Source organism: Puma concolor, chromosome B2, assembly GCF_028749965.1.
Source record: "Puma concolor isolate L17-30 chromosome B2, mPumCon1.1.hap2, whole genome shotgun sequence".
Classification (NCBI taxonomy): domain Eukaryota; kingdom Metazoa; phylum Chordata; class Mammalia; order Carnivora; family Felidae; genus Puma; species Puma concolor.
This window is the reverse complement of record NC_141671.1, coordinates 15,925,216-15,941,195: the sequence shown is the minus strand read 5'-3', so window position 1 is coordinate 15,941,195 and position 15,980 is coordinate 15,925,216. Positions and strand designations below refer to the sequence as shown.

Below are 15,980 nucleotides of genomic sequence, written 5' to 3'. Positions count from 1 at the left end.
ACAGATGTTTATGGAGCACCTGCTATGCCCTGGGCCCAGTTCCTGTCCCTGGCCAGGTGAGGAAACAGCCGCACCGAGCAGGATACAAGCAACGTGTCACTTGCCATATCTCCTGCAAGTAAAAATCGGCAACAAGTCAAGAAAAATGAAATGGACTGAACTGACTCTGTAGGAGAGGCCGTGGCAAAGGGAAATACAGGACCCATGACACCTAGTGATGGCACCTTAACCAACCTTGGGGGGAATAGATGAGCCCCTGAGGAAGCAGTTCTATAATGAAGACAATGATAGCGACCAGATTCATAGCTACTATTTATTACCCGAGTGCCAGGCACCATGCTGCCCCGGGTACATACTGATATTATGTAAGTGGCTCAAGAAGCGTACGACCTACTAATTCCTCCCCATTTCACAGATTGGAAAACTGAGACAGAGCTGGATGAGTGTTTGATTTTACAGTTTATCTTCTGTGTTTAGCATGACGGATATGCTGGAAGTGATTGAATGCCTCTGGGGGCTCTTTCTCAGGGTGGTCTCGACCGAGGTCACTGTGATCCGGGAGCTTCTCTGCAAAGCAGACTCCTGGACCCCACTGTAAACGTGCTGAATCTGAATCTGCAAGGGGGGCCCAGGAACCTGCCTCTCCCATACCTGCCTAGTGAAGTGGGTGACATCACTGCCTTGAGAAATTGGCCTCTTGGAAAGAAACCGTGAAGTCATGCAGGGCGTCCCCAATCCATTCATCTCCGTCTGTCATCCTTGTCACAAAAATGCCAGTGGCTCATTAAACAGAAATTAGTACTGGGTATACGGCTCTTCATTTGTTTAACAACTGCACACAGAAGCACACAGAGGGCGTTTCAAAATCAGCAAGAAGGAGGCAAGAGGGATCTCATGCACTGAATCAACTCGGTAGGAAAAGCGAGACATCTGATTAAGTATTTATTGCTTGAGACAAAATTTTGAAGACAGGCTCTTTAGGCAAACTTGTCTGAAATGTCCTTAAAGCATTCTAAAGCAAATAAAAGAGAAAAATTCACCCAGAAGGATATAGGAAATCTTTTCATCCCCGAGATGCTCAATGATAAGTGATTTTTATAAAGAGACAATTAAATTGGGAGTGCCATTAGACAAATCCGTTTAAAGACAAGTCCCTTCATTGCAGACGTTAGATTTAGGCACAGCTACTGGTGAGGTGAGTGGATCTCCGATAGTTTAGCTTTCAGTACTTTGGTCTCCTGCAGATTGGTCTTTTACTCTTTGTAGGTTGGGGGCATAGAAATAGAACCTGGAGACCATGCCGCGGACTGGCCCAGGGGCCGGATGGAACCGATGCATCGTATCCCTGCCTCGGGCAGCACTGTGCTTCAAGCAGTTCGGCACCCTCAAATCAGTGGTTCTCCCCGATTCTTTCCTCTCACTCCCTGACTGGGGAGCACCTGGGAAGCAGCTAAACTCCAAACCCCTGGCTCAGAGATTCTTTTTTTTTTTTTTTTTTAATTTTTTTTTTTAACGTTTATTTATTTTTGAGACAGAGAAAGACAGAGCATGAACGGGGGAGGGGCAGAGAGAGAGAGGGAGACACAGAATCAGAAGCAGGCTCCAGGCTCTGAGCCATCAGCCCAGAGCCCGACGCGGGGCTCGAACTCACGGACCGTGAGATCGTGACCTGAGCTGAGGTCGGACGCTTAACCGACTGAGCCACCCAGGCGCCCCCAGAGATTCTTATTCAGCAGGTCAGAGGTGAAGCCTGGGGACCGCGTCAGTGCTGGGACCGCTGCAGGTGGTCCAAGAACTCTGCTTAAGAATGAGCGCCCTTTTGTGTTTCGTTTTCAGAGAACAGGGCAGGAGTAAGAAGTTGAGTGGTTTTCAAACATGGCTTGTAAAAAGTACGCAGCGGGGTGCCCCGCACCCCGATAGAATCCCTGAGAAGGGCAGGCGGGTCGGCATCGGTATGAGGGTGACGCGCCCCTGGGGTTGAGGACCATGAGGCTGCAGGAGCCTGGGCTTCCCCACACTCTGCTCTGGGCATCCCGTGGGGACAGCAGTAGCACATGTGGGAAGAGCCATCCAAATGCAGCTGACCTTGACCAGTACAGAATCGGGCGGAATTAAACGGGGGTGCTGGCCATCAGGGCCGCAGGAGTTCGGGGCAGGAGAGGCCGCAATGGGGGACGTTGGGTCTTCAGTTGTGCTTTGAAGGGTGAATGCAATTTTGATCATCCCGCAGGAGCTGGGAGGCTGTTTTCGGGGGGCAGGTGTGACAAAAGCCCTGATTGAGGATGAGCATGGTTCCTGAGAAGCTCAGTGTGGAAACTTGGCCTGGCCAGGGAGCTGTGGGGCAGGAGGCACCGGCTGGGCCGGGCTGGGCGGGGCTGGATGACCCGTAGCACTGACTGGGGCAGGGAGTCCTCATGGGACCTCCGGCATGACACGTGCTGTAGGGAGATGCCCCTATGGGGTGCAGGTGGGTTAGGAGGGTGGACCCTGCTATCCACCCAGTAAGAGGAGTTGAGGCCCCAGACTGGTGCAGTGGTCAAGGGGGCGGAGAACACAGAAGTTTGCAGGGGACACAAAGATAAAGTCATAGACACTCAGAATGGCTCCAGATCTGTTATGAGCAATGACGTGGTATTAATCACTGAAAGCTGATAATTCCAGCTGATTTTACCCTTTTTCCCAATCTCCTCTCTTTATACCAGGTCTACCGAGCTAAAAATTACCTTGAATAATTCATTTTCATTTCCCACACCTATGTAATTGATGACCGTGTAGAGTAAAACAACCGGAAAGGAGATGCAGGAAAAGAGAAGGGGTCCCCTGGGACCCCAGCATCTCCTTTCTTGAGCAAGGAAAGTAACCATGTTCGCTAGTTCGGTCAATACTTCCTTACCCATTCTGATAGAAGTCCTGGTGTTCCCTTGGCCATTTTCCTAGTGAAGAAACCAAGGAAGCTTTGCTGGAGTCGTGGTGACGGGAAGTCGTGTGGTAGAGTGTGGGGGGGACATTATAGGTTACAGAGATGGGTAGAACTCAAGGTAATCACTGTTCCTTCCCAGGTAGACCATTCCATGCTGCCTTCCTGGCTCTGCTTCCTCCTGCCCAAGCGAGTAAGCACCTAGCTACTGCCTTAGATCTGCAAAGGAAGGAAGGACAGGCTAAGAGTTCTTGGGCAGAAACCCTTAACACTTCCGTACACGTTGCATTTGCTAGGTTTGTGTGAAGGCTTCCAAGAGTCAAGGGAGTGGACCCTTCGGTAGCAGGAACTGGACAGAGGGGGGTGAGTTTCTACATCTCAGCCACTTTGCGGTGAGCACCATTGGTCATGCTCCTGAACGTGGTTACCTTGTGTCCTGTGCTTGGGGGCTGGTGACAAACAGGGTGAGCCTTTGTGGAGGAGCATGAGGGAACCCCGTGGTCATGATTGGCTGCCATTTTGGCATTGGGGAGCAATCTTTTCTCAGGCCTCCTGGAATTGCTAGGCTTCCTCGTATCTCAGCTCTAGGATCCACGGTTTCGCGTCCATACACCCACAGCTGCGTGATCCTGAAATTTTTATCCATTTTTCCCATCCCGAGAGTATCCCATTTTTCCCATCCCGAGAGTAGCTATTTCTGGGGAAGGTGAGAACTCATCCCATAGCAGAGCCTCGTAGCATCAGCCCGTTCCAGAAACATGTTGTGAGCCTCTCGCTCTGTGAGCTGGGCACCGTGCAAGATGCTAAGCATAGAATGAGAAATTATCCGAGGTCCTTGTTCTCCAGGAGAGGAGACAGCTATGTAAGCAGGAAGTGCTGTTGGGTATCTTCAGACTCCGGTGCCGTCGTCTGTAAAAGTGAGATGCTGTGTGTCTATGCCAGAGGCTCCTTGTGAGGACTGAAATGAAAAGCACTTAGAACAGTATCTGGCACATAGTAAGCATGGGGTAAGGGGCGGCTAGAGTTATTTCTGTCATCATGATGCCACTGTTGCCGTTAGCACTGACCTACCTCGTGCCCAAGGTAGGTCTGCCGGGTGCAGAATGGAAGGAGGGAGGTAAGGACCCAGGAAGGTTCTTCAGGGCAGGTCATTTTTGAGCTGGATCTTGAAGGGAGAGGAGGAATTGACCAAGAAGACAAAACAGAGAGGAATGTTCCAAACTGAGAGAAAGTGGAGAAGGCCCAGGGGTGTGCAGACATCAGCTAGTTTGGGGAACGCAGTAGTTCTGGAGGGAAGGGGAGGCCTCGCATGCACACCTTGGGTTTCTCTGTGACGTAAGAGTAGCATCGTGCTGAGCGACGGGAGCCTTGAGGAGACCAGGGAAGATCGTGACAGCCCCATGTGGAGGATGTGAGGGACAAAGGCCACCCTGTGGGATTTAGGGGAGGGTGGACACTGAGTTTGGGGGCCAGCAAATAGGTAAAATCCACAGGAGAGAAACAGTAGGAGATTCTGATCTACAGTCTTTCGGATATGGTAGGAGAGGCGGGTTTTTTTTTTAAGGTTTATTTATTTTTGAGAGAGACAGAGCGTGAGCAGGGGAGGGGCAGAGAGAAAGGGAGACACAGAATCCAAATCCAAAGCAGGCTCCAGGCTCTAGGCTCTGAGCTGTCAGCACAGAGCCCGACGTGGGGCTCAAACTCACAAACTGTGAGATCATGCCCTGAACTGAAGTCGGACGCTTAACCAACTGAGCCCCCCGGGCGCCCCGGAGAGGCTGTGTTTAACAGGAGAACCAGAGCAGGCTTCAGGAGGGAAAGTGTGAGCATAGAGAGATGACTTAAACATCTAAACACAGACCATGGGAGCCATGGATGATGTGCCAGGAAGGTGGGCTCTATTTCTATCTCTGGGGTTTAAACAAAGGAGTGACATCAGGTTGGTGCCCTCAGGATGTGACTTTGGCAGAACTGTGGGGGTTAAACTATAGAAGGCCACACGGGAAGCAGACAGATACTTGGAGAAAACTCTAAGTCCCCAGAACCCTGCAGTGCCCCCTGATGTGGATTCCAGCTGTCAAGTTCAGAGAGCTCTGTCTGCATCACACACATGCCGTACGGCCTTCCCCCTCCCCACCATCTTGCTCTTATTGGCTAGGCTTCTCCCAGGCCCACCCACAGCCCACAAGACCCAACCATGCCCCCCACCGGTGCTAGATCATGTCCCGGAATTTGCAAGGCCATCCCAAAGATGCCCCAAGGGCTGGTCTGTCCCGAAGCTCCCCTAAGTTTAGAGCATCTCTGGGAAGCTTCAGAGACATTGTCATGGAACCAAGGGGTGTTGGGTGTGTGCACCTGCCACCGGGGCCCAGGAATGGGTAGTGGAGCCTCCGTACAGTTTGAACAGCCCAACTGTGGATGCCACATGAGTGGGCCAGCGAGCCCAGCCACCATGCTCAGACTTCATGGAGGTCAAGTGTGGAGGTGAAGAGATGAGCTAAATAGCCCACAGACCGTGGAAGCCTTGCCTCCCCGTGGGGGCACCTGAGCCCTATGACCACGAATCCTCCTAAAGCATCATCCCCAGGTTCCAGATGAGGGAATTAAGGCTAGCAGTACTGATGCCGCTTGTGGAGGGACATGCCATTAGTCGACTTGAACCTAGGGCTGGCTTCTAGTCCCATGCCTGTTAGAAAGTGAATTTGCGACTACGTGGATGGAACTAGAGGATATTATGCTAAGCGAGATTGGTCAGAGAAAGACAAATACCCTATGACTTCGCTCATAGGAGGACTTGAAGAGACAAAACAGATGAACATAAGGGAAGGGAAGCAAAACTAATATCAAAACAGGGAGGGGGACAAAACACAGGAGACCCTTAAATACAGAGAACAAACAGAGGGTTGCGGGAGGGGTGGTGGGAGGGGGGATGGGCTAAATGGGCAAGGGGCACTAAGGAATCTACTCCTGAAATCATTGCTTCACTCTATGCTAATCAACTTGGATGTAAGGTGTAAATTGAAAAGAAGAAGAAGAAGAATTAAAAAGAAAGTGCCGGCTGAAAAGGATTATGTTCACATGACAGTGGTAAAATTGTAGACACCATGCCATTTCCTAGAGCAGGTCTGGTTAAAGTTCCAGGGGTTTCTGTGATCACATAGAGCGCATTCACTTCCCCTTCCTGCTGCTGGTGAGCCTAATACTTAGCCTGATGGCCGTGTGACCCACATGGCTAATCCCTGGGTCCCTGAGCTCCCTCGAGGTGGGAAACCAGAGCGGGTGGGTGCTGGGTGGGCGTCACCAACCCTGCTGGTGTCTTCAGTGGGGGCCCGCGTCCGTGCCCACAGTCCCAAGGTGGGTACGAGTGGTGTTCTAGGTCTCTTCCGCCCTCCCCCCCCCCCCCCAGAACTCACGTGTGCCTCTCGCCCTCCTTGTGCTGCAGATCCTGGCGCCCCTGTGAAATTGCCTTGTCTGCCAGTGAAACTGTCCCCTCCGCTACCTCCAAAGAAAGTCATGATCTGTATGCCTGTAGGGGGGCCAGACCTCTCCCTGGCGTCCTACGCGGCCCAGAAGAGCGGCCAGCAGAGCGGGGCCCAGCACCACCACACGGTCCTGCCGTCCCAGATCCAGCACCAGCTACAGTACGGCAGCCTCGGGCCGCACCTGCCCTCCACCACCGGCTCCCTCCCCATGCACCCCTCCGGCTGCAGGATGATAGAGGAGCTGAACAAAACGCTGGCCATGACCATGCAGAGGCTGGAAAGGTAACTGGTGGGGGGGGGGACGGGAGGGAGGGCAGGAGGGGGGTGGGCTCGGCCGGGTAAGGTGGTTGGGGATCTGACCATGACTGAGGAATATCAAGACCAGGGTAAGGGCTCATTCTCACTTGGGGTGGGGGGCGGGGGGCGGGGGGGAGTTTGAAAGTAAAACCAGACCGAAAACCGAATGTCAAGGGAAGTATGGGAGAAAAAAAAAAAATGTTGCCGGTCACATTTATCGGATAGGAGAAGTGGGACATCTGGATGGCTCAGTCGGTTGAGCATCTGACTCTTGATTTCGGCTGGGGTCATGATCCCAGGGTTGTGAGATCAAGCCCCACGTTGGACTCTGTGCTGGCAGTGTGGAGCCTGCTTGGGATTCTCCCTCTCCCTCTCCCTCTCCCTCTCCCTCTCCCTCTCCCTCTCCCTCTCCCTCTCCCTCTCCCTCCTGCCCCCTCCCTGCTCTCTCTGAAAAAAAAGAAAAAGTAACAGATGTATCCACATATGTACTGTATAAATAGCATATGTGTAAATATATAAATACATAGATATGTAATACATATTAAACATTTATATTTGTAATAAATTATATATTATATAAAATATATATTTAAGTTTTAAATATAAATATATTGATATATGTATTTATATGTGAGTATATGTAAGTACATAAATATATATAAAGAGTAACATATACGTGTTTTATATATAACACATATGCTTCTATAACTCTTAACATTTCTTGAAAACATATACATACAGTTATTAATAGTGGAGGGCACCTGGGTGGCTCAGTCGGTTAAGCGTCCGACTTCTGCCCAGGTCATGATCTCAAGGTTCGTGAGTTCAAGCATCACGTGAGGCTCTGTGCTGACAGCTTAGAGCCTGGAGCCTGTTTCGGATTCTGTGCCTCTCTCTCTGTCTCTGCCCCTCCCCCACTCGTGCTCGCTCTCTCTCTCTCTCTCTCTCTCTCTCTCAAAAATAAATAAACATTAAGGGGGCCTGGGTGGCTCAGTCGGTTGGGCGTCCGACTTCAGCTCGGGTCACGATCTCACATTCCGTGAGTTCGAGCCCCGCGTCGGGCTCTGGGCTGATGGCTCAGAGCCTGGAGCCTGCTTCCGGTTCTGTGTCTCCCTCTCTCTCTGCCCCTCCCCCGTTCATGCTCTGTCTCCTTCTGTCTCAAAAATAAATAAACGTTAAAAAAAAAAAAATTAAAAATAAATAAATAAACATTAAAGAAATTTAAAAAAAAAATAGTGGCTATCCCTCAGATGGGGAGAAGGAGAGAAATTCTTTTATTTTTCTATTTCATATATTTCTGTACTGCTAATTTTCTATTTTGTGTATATTATTTTTATGATGGAGAAAGATGATTTGAATATGAAATAAGAAAGGATGGGAGAAGGCAGGACAGCAGTGGAGAAGTAGGGGGCGAGGAGAGGTAGAAAGGCACGCCCTTGTTTTTGCTGATGACGGAAGCGGGGTGCTGTAGTCTGATTACTGAGCCATTAATGTTTAGCCACACCTGATGCAGCCCCCTCCTTCTCCAGAATCCTCCTCTAGTTACCTTGCTGGGAGATCTGCGAAGAGAATCTGAAGGACTCGTTCTGAATTTGTGTGTGTGTGTGTGTCTGTGTGTGTGTGTGTGTCTGTGTGTGTGTGTGTGTCTGTGTGTGTGTGTGTGTCTGTGTGTGTGTTCAAATCCCACCCCACTTCTGCCGGATTTCCCAGTGTGATTCCAAGGCATGTTGCTTGACCTAATTCCCTAGCATCACAGGAAGAAAGTGTTGCACTCCACCGTGCAGAAGGTGTCTGAGTTCAGGACCGTCTGTATCTGTCCCAGAGTAGTGACAGCTGTTAGCTGGGTCCTACAGATGGGAGAATTGTAGTCTGGAGGGCCTGCTGGTCACCAGAGGGCCAGAGGCAAGACGAACCTGGTCAGGAGCTTTCTGATCTAGTGTCCAGACTCTCAGCCATGTATTCTGGGTTTGGGTTCTAATTGATTCCAGAGGAAGTAGTCGTTGCTGGGAATTCTGACTTGGTGGCATATTAATATCCACCCTCATTGAAAAAAGATTGCTTTGGTCCCTTACCATCCTTTCCAACTACTGTTATTGTTAATAAGGAAGGTAGTCATTTCAAATTTGGATGACACTTTTTAGTCTTCGATGGACTATTATCATCTTAATCCTCACATCAGCTCGGGAGGCTGAGTTAGTAGAGAAACTAAGGCAGGCTAAGTGAGCTCCCCGTTGCCAGCTTCTCAGAAGAGTGGTCCACAGATTGCTTGTTGGCCATCTGCAACCCTATAGGTACAGAAACTGAGAGCAAGCTTTTAGACACTTTCCTAGTGACTGGACAATGATTTCATGTCTGTTGAATATGATAATAGAAAAGGGTTTCATTTTTTATATATTTTCTTTTATGTTTTACAAAAGCATCAGTTTGTGATAGATTGAAAATATATATATCCCAACCAACCGGCCAACAGAACTGGTCCTTCCTCACAGATGTGTTGAAAAGCACCATCCCAGGTAGTAAATCGAGGGGACACATCCCCCAGCCTGGGTCTTCCTAACGCAAATCCAGAACTCTTTCCGCAACAGGACAACTGTTGTCCTGGAGACAGCTGATACTCAACATAATTCCCAATCCCCACGCCAACTATATATCGAGTAAGTCTTCGCATCTCGTAGGAACTTGAATCAATTGAAAGAGATTCTCGCAGGAACTCGGGACAGCATGTTAGTTGCTAAATACGTCTCTACTCAAAGGATGCCACTTTAAGAGTTTCCATGGAAAGTACTAACCAAGTGACACGCTGTTCTTCAGTCATTTCTGCGCGTGTTTGCAGAACATTTCAGTTGAGTGTAGACCAATGGATACGTCTTTTGGACCCAAACCAGGTCAGGTTCTCTACTGAAATGGATCAAAGAAAACAGATTTGTTCTGTTCCTTAATATCACAATATAATGTGGACACGGGATAGGAAAGGGAACGGCGCGACCAAGGCAGCCCCCTGTGCTCCGTGCTACCCTCAGACTCTTACCACTTCCTGTCTCACTCCCTTCCTGTCTTCGGTCAAGACACAGGGTTGTTCTGATAGACCAGCCAGGACATAAGGAATTCATGTATATATCACTCTAACAAGATCACCCTCCAGAGAAAGAGAAGCCCACCACCGAAAGAAAGAAAGATGGAGAGATCTGGAGGCACCTGGGTGGCTCGGTTGGTTGAGCATCCGACTCTTGATTTTGGCTCAGGTCATGATCTCACGGTTCGTGGGTTTGAGCCCCTCAGTGGGCTCTGTGCCGATCAGCGCGGAGCCTGCTTGGGATTCTCTTTCTCTCCCTCTCTCTCTGTTCCTCCCCAGCTTGGGCTCTCTGTCTCTCAAAATAAATAAATAAATGTAATAAATTTTTTTTTTTAAAGATGGAGGGATTTTTCTGAGCGTCCAGGAGTCCTGGAAGGATCTGAAGCATTGAAGTCACAGGCCACCTTTTAGTTTAGTGCGGGATCCGCCGCTCTCTCTGGTGATGTTGCCCTTCTTTCTTACTGCCTAAAACTTCTCCCCGTTGCCTGGCAACGTGATTTCATTCTTATTCTGACCAAATTTAACACAGAAAGGAAGAGTTATTTCGCCCTTCCCCTGCCAACTTCCAGTGATCCCAAAAAACGCTGAAAGAAGGAAGAGACATTACGGAGCACTTACGCAAAGTGCGTGCCACCTGCGAAGACCCCGGGGTCTCATGGGATGTCACGTGTAGGGCATTGGTGCAGACCTGTGGCCTGATCCTGACGGAACGCTATAAGTAATGCGAAAATCGAATGAAGAATTAAGCAGCATTCGTGCCAGACTTTGGGCCATAAATCTGAATACATTGTCATGTTATCATTGAAAAGGACCATAAAAAGCATCCAGGCAGCCAGCCCACTGGCCACTGCAGTGCTCCTGACCACCAGTCCTCTACTCCCCGTGAGCACAGGAACCTCCCTGGGTCCCAAGATAGCCCACCCCGTTGTCAAGAAGGTACGATTATTACGAAGTGATTTCTTACATTAGGTCAAAAGCTTTACTTCTCATAACTTACACCCCCTCAGTTTTCTTTCCCTGCCTGTGAAAAGCTTCCCAAGCTTTGAAGGTAGCTACCACTGACTTTATTAAGGGCTTCTCTCCTCCGCACGAATAATCCCTAACTCGTTATAATAATCATTTATTGAGATGGCTTCTAGACCGTTTATCGTCTTGTTCGTGGTCTCCCAAGAATACTCTCAATCCGTTGCAAATCTGTTCTTACTCGTTACTCTAACCTGAACTTGCTCAATGACACAAAAATGTGACACGGGGTTGGTCGCTCACAGCATTGGCTCACCCGTTCTGGGGGGAGGGGTACAGGAGGAGGGAAGGAACTAGAGACTAAGTTGAAGCAAACTTGAAGAGGGCCGTGTTTATCCAAGGTCACGGGGCTGCCCTCGCCTGCGTGGCCAAGCTGGAGGCCGCCCCCGTGTCACGGTAGGCGTCTAGGATTCAAAATCGTAAACTGCTGGGATTTCAGCCTGACGCCTTTTCTTTTTGCCTTTGATTCCTCATCTGTAAAACAGGGAAAATAACACCACCAGCAACCTCGTTAGGGTTGTCTTGCTACATGGCACGCCCTGAAAGTGTCCAAGAGGCAGTAGTGAATGTTACACCAGATTCCGTGGAAAGTCACCCTTCAGTGGCCCCTAAAAGGCACATTGCAAATCGGTTTGATCCAGTCTTGTTGGAGATTTTGTTTTTGTCGGTTTCCTGAAATCACATGGTCTTCGTTTCCTTTCCTGATGATTCGTATCTTTTTTGAAAGTGATGTTTTATCATTCCAGGTATCATGTGGTTTTTAATACCTGCAGTACGCTCTGTGATCTAGTTGACATAAATCCTGGAATTCAGACCTAAAATCGTAATCAGCCACTAATTTTCTCATCTTAATTCAGTTCATCGGTTCCTTGTCCTCTGGCTTCCCTATTAGTAAAATGACGATGGGAGGGGCGCCTGGGTGGCTTAGTTGGTTAGGTGGCCAACTCTTGATTTCAGCTCAGGTCATGATCTCACAGTTCGTGAGTTCGAGTCCCACATCAGGCTCCACACTGATGGTGCAGAGCCTGCTTAGGATTCTCTGTCTGTCTGTCTCTCTCTCTCTCCCTCCCTCCCTCCCTCCATCCCTCCCTCTCTTCTACCCTTCCCACGCAGTCTCTCTCTCAAAATAAGTAAACTTAAAAAAAATTTTTTTAATGTTTATTTTTGAAAGAGAGGGACACAGAGCACAAGCAGGGGAGGGGCAGAGACAGAGGGAGACACAGAATCCGAAGCAGGCTCCAGGCTCTGAGCTGTCAGCATAGAGCCTGATGTGGGCTCGAACCCACGAACCAAGAGATCATGACTTGAGCTGAAGTCAGACGCTTAACCGACTGAGCCCCCCGGGCGCCCCTTAAGGGAATACACTTTAAAGGATTCCTGCTTAATTAAGGAGAAGGAAAATTCATACTTCCAATTGCTCAGGCCAGAAATCTGGACGTCAACCTTAACACCCTTCTTTATCTTGTATTTCATGTCTGATGGGTCTGCAAATCCTATCAGGTCTATACTGAGAGCCACTTTGTACCTGCTCCTGCTACCCAGTGGCCTAACCTGCACTGTCCCTCCCTCCTGGTCTCCTGTTTCCATTCCTTCCCCTTCAGTCAGACAGACAATGTGTAACAAAAATCAGATCATGACATGGGGCGGCCTGGGTGGCCCAGTCGGTTAAGTGTCCGACTTCGGCTCAGGTCACAATCTCACAGTTCATGGGTTTGAGCTCCACATCGGGCTGTGTGCTGACAGCTCGGAGCCTGGAGCTCTGCTTGGGATTCTGTGTCTCCCTCTCTCTCTGCCCACCCCCCGCTCGCACTGTCTTTCTCTCTCTCTCTCAAAAATAAACATTAAAATCTTTTTTTTTTTTTTCAAAAATCAGATCATGACTGAATTCGTTTTCGAGGACGGCCATCACAAGGGACCGCAGACTAGGGCACTTAAACAACAGGAGTTTCTGTGCTCACAGCTCTGGAGGCTGGAAGTCCAAGATCAAAGTGTCACAGGGCTGGTTTCTCCTGAGGCCTCTCTCTCCTTGGTTTGTAGATGGTCATCTTCTCTCCTGATCTCTGCTCAGGACCTGTCCCACTCCATAACCTCATGTTAGATAGATTGAAGTAGGTTGTTAACTCTAACGTGAATGTTTCTGGAAATATGGCTGTATGAGCAAGTCCAGACCAGTGATGGTCAACCAGATGCCGAAAGGCTTCCAGAACCATGCTGAACTCTCAGCAATGCTTACTGAGTACCACATGCCAAGCATTGTGGTAGTCACACAATAACATCTGTGGCCTTTCCTTTAAAATAATAATATTGATAAGTGTAGGTATGTGACTAGTTTAGCGTGCTTGCTTGTAATGTCCCCATTTTTATATTTATATATTAGCTGGGGATTAAGTTACTACCTGTCAAGAATATTAAAAAAAAAAAAGAAATAACTTCAACTTTGGACAGAAGCAAATGAAATCAGTAGCCCCCGCCCCCGAGATTCCTTCAATCTTTCGAATCCCATTATTCCAGAATTAGAGAACTTTCAAAGGGCACAGCTGATTCATAGTTCTAGGATAAATCCATTCCATGGTGACAAGTACTTTTTTTTCATGTGACCTCCAGGGTCACAGGGAATTCTAAAGAATAATTCATGGTCCTGAACTAGATGATTTCCAAGGGTTTTTTTTGTAGCCGTAACAGTCTAATTACTGCATTGGCTTGTGTTAATAACGCTTCCGTCTACAAATCAGAGTGTTCTGTGATGGTAAGCAGATGTACGTTGGTGCCCTGGCAAGGACAAAACTGAGCACCTAAATGTCATTTGCTTCTAAAGTAGCACTGGTTTGAAGAAGTTCAGTGTTTTGTTCATCACATATGAAACAACGTACGTTTTTAAAGAAATGCGTTTCCGGGAAAGGACTTTCCTCCTCGTATTGATGACCATATTTGTCCCTGACCTCAACACCGGTATCGTCAGCCTCCTACTTTAGGTCATATCTTTGTGAAGCATACATTTATCTTCAAGTGGTGGCACGTCGGCAGTGTTTTATAATTTAACTCTCATTCTAAGGGGGGCGTGATGTGATTTCAGTGCAAGGTGAGGTCACTGGGAGCAAGACCGATCTTCCCCTTCGAGGTGAGGAACAGACTGCTTAAAAGGAAGGTTAATGAGACCGCGCAAACCATTGGCATCTTTTGAAGTCTTAAGAGGATAAAAAAAGGGAAGTATATTTTCAAAAGAGAATCTGCTCCTGAATTCCTATGTGTGCATCAGCAGAAACCCTGCTCTTGCCCGATGCATGACTGTTGATTCTTTGGTCTTCTCAGAAACCGTTGTCCGGGAAGATTTTTCGGGCAAAAAATACAAAAACGCTAAAGGAAGTGTTTTGATAAATTCGTGGGCAATATCCATAATGACTGGTTGATGAAAAATGGCCAGGGTTTAAGTATAGCCCTAGTTAAAACCGCCACCCCCAGCATTGACCGATAGGAAGCTCACCACACCAGCATTATCCTCTGAGAAAGCAAACCGGTTTCTCCATTCAGCTGATGAGGAACCCAACCTGGTGTGTGAGACCCTGGTGAGTGGCCCAGCGGGGTCTCAAGCATAGGCCTCCTCACTGCACGTCCTACCCTCCTGGCATCCAGCCAAGTGTGACCCAAGACTCCTGCTGGTGTCTGCGAACAAAGTCGTGCGAGAAAGCCACCACTGTTTGGCTCCTCCATCAGGACCGGAGGATGCTGGGAAGGGTGGGCTGTGGGTCAGACTGTGTGTGCCTTAGGGTTTTCTTTTCTGACACCCAGCCCAGACAGGATTTCAGAAATGTGGGTCCCTGGTCCTTGTAAAGGGCAGAGAAAGGGTTGTGAATGAATTAATTTAAATTCATCACCACTGCTGGGGAGAAAGAAGCTCCCAACACATTCTCCACTTGGGAAGGCTCAGACCCTAGTCTATATATAGAACGGCATAGTTTCCTGCTGACTAAAGTCCCACCAAAAAAAAACCCCACAAAAAACAAAGCTCTGATGTTGAGTTTCTTATCTTAGAAGGCCATGATAAAACACACAAAGCGTGCCTGCTTGCCTAAAATGAAGCCGATTAACGATTTTCTTGGATTTCAGTGGTTATTTCTGTCACTCTTCAGCCTCGGGCGCTGCAACTTGTACCCTAATTTCTCACACGTTTTTGGTCTCCAGGAAGAAAACCGTTCTCTCTCCCCTCCGAAAACTCTCTTTGTAACTCGTGGGCCCCAGAACTCAAAAGCTCTTCCTCTGGAAGTCTCATTTCACTTTCAGTGTTACATTTGTAGGTAATCAATTTTCTCTGTCCTTCGAGGAGATTAACTCCGTCTTAAAAACTTTAACGAAGCGTTGCGTCTGAAATCCGACGCCAGAAAGCGGTCTCTCCTTATTACACGTTTTCCTTCAGTGAGGGATGATAAAATGGTCCCCAAGTATTTTCAAGGAAGATTAGGATTTAAAATAGACGGTTTTTAATTTCAAAACCTGTCCCCATTTTCCTAAAAGAGTATCAAAGGTGTTTGATAATCCCCCGACGCATGGATGAGGCCCAGTGTCCTTCTGTGCCTCTGCCCGTTAACCATGTGATGGAGGTAAAGCGATGATTATGAAGCTTCCTTGTCAAGAGGCCAACTGTGGTCATGACCCTGAATTCTTGTAGAGGTTTTGGCATGCATTTCTTTTAAAAAAAATTTTTTTTTCAACGTTTATTTATTTTTGCGACAGAGAGAGACAGAGCATGAACGGGGGAGGGGCAGAGAGAGAGGGAGACACAGAATCGGAAACAGGCTCCAGGCTCTGAGCCATCAGCCCAGAGCCAGACGCGGGGCTCGAACTGCCGGACCGCGAGATCGTGACCTGGCTGAAGTCGGACGCTTAACCGACTGCGCCACCCAGGCGCCCCTTTGGCATGCACTTCTTTATGAATTATTAAAAAAAAAAAAAAAAAAAAAAAAAGCTCTTTCTCCCTTACCAGTAGTAAACATGACAGATAAGACAGGCTCTTAATTTTCAAAGTCCAAGGATTTCTTAGAAACATGTGACTATTTAAGTGATAGGAAAATGGCGGAGGGGAGGTGGATGGAAATCTGAGGGATGCGTTTGTAATCTCAATCTGTGTGTTTCCTACTTGGCTTAGTAAGAGTCAAAAGGGGGAGTCGGATTTTCCAAAGACTCGATCAGTGTT

General features: G+C 48.4%; 1 protein-coding gene across 10 annotated transcripts in view; it reads left to right on the top strand.

Annotated features, from left to right (window-relative positions):
- Positions 1-15,980, top strand: part of PHACTR1 (phosphatase and actin regulator 1) — a 570,997-nt gene that overhangs the window by 493,705 nt on the left and 61,312 nt on the right. For 8 of the 10 annotated variants that reach the window (XM_086706260.1, XM_086706266.1, XM_086706261.1 and 5 more), the window contains one exon: positions 6,360-6,681. In XM_086706260.1, the coding sequence (XP_086562386.1) occupies positions 6,360-6,681 (322 nt within the window). The remainder of the gene's footprint in view (positions 1-6,359; positions 6,682-15,980) is intronic. The other 2 variants (XM_086706265.1, XM_086706269.1) reach the window with 1 other exon arrangement.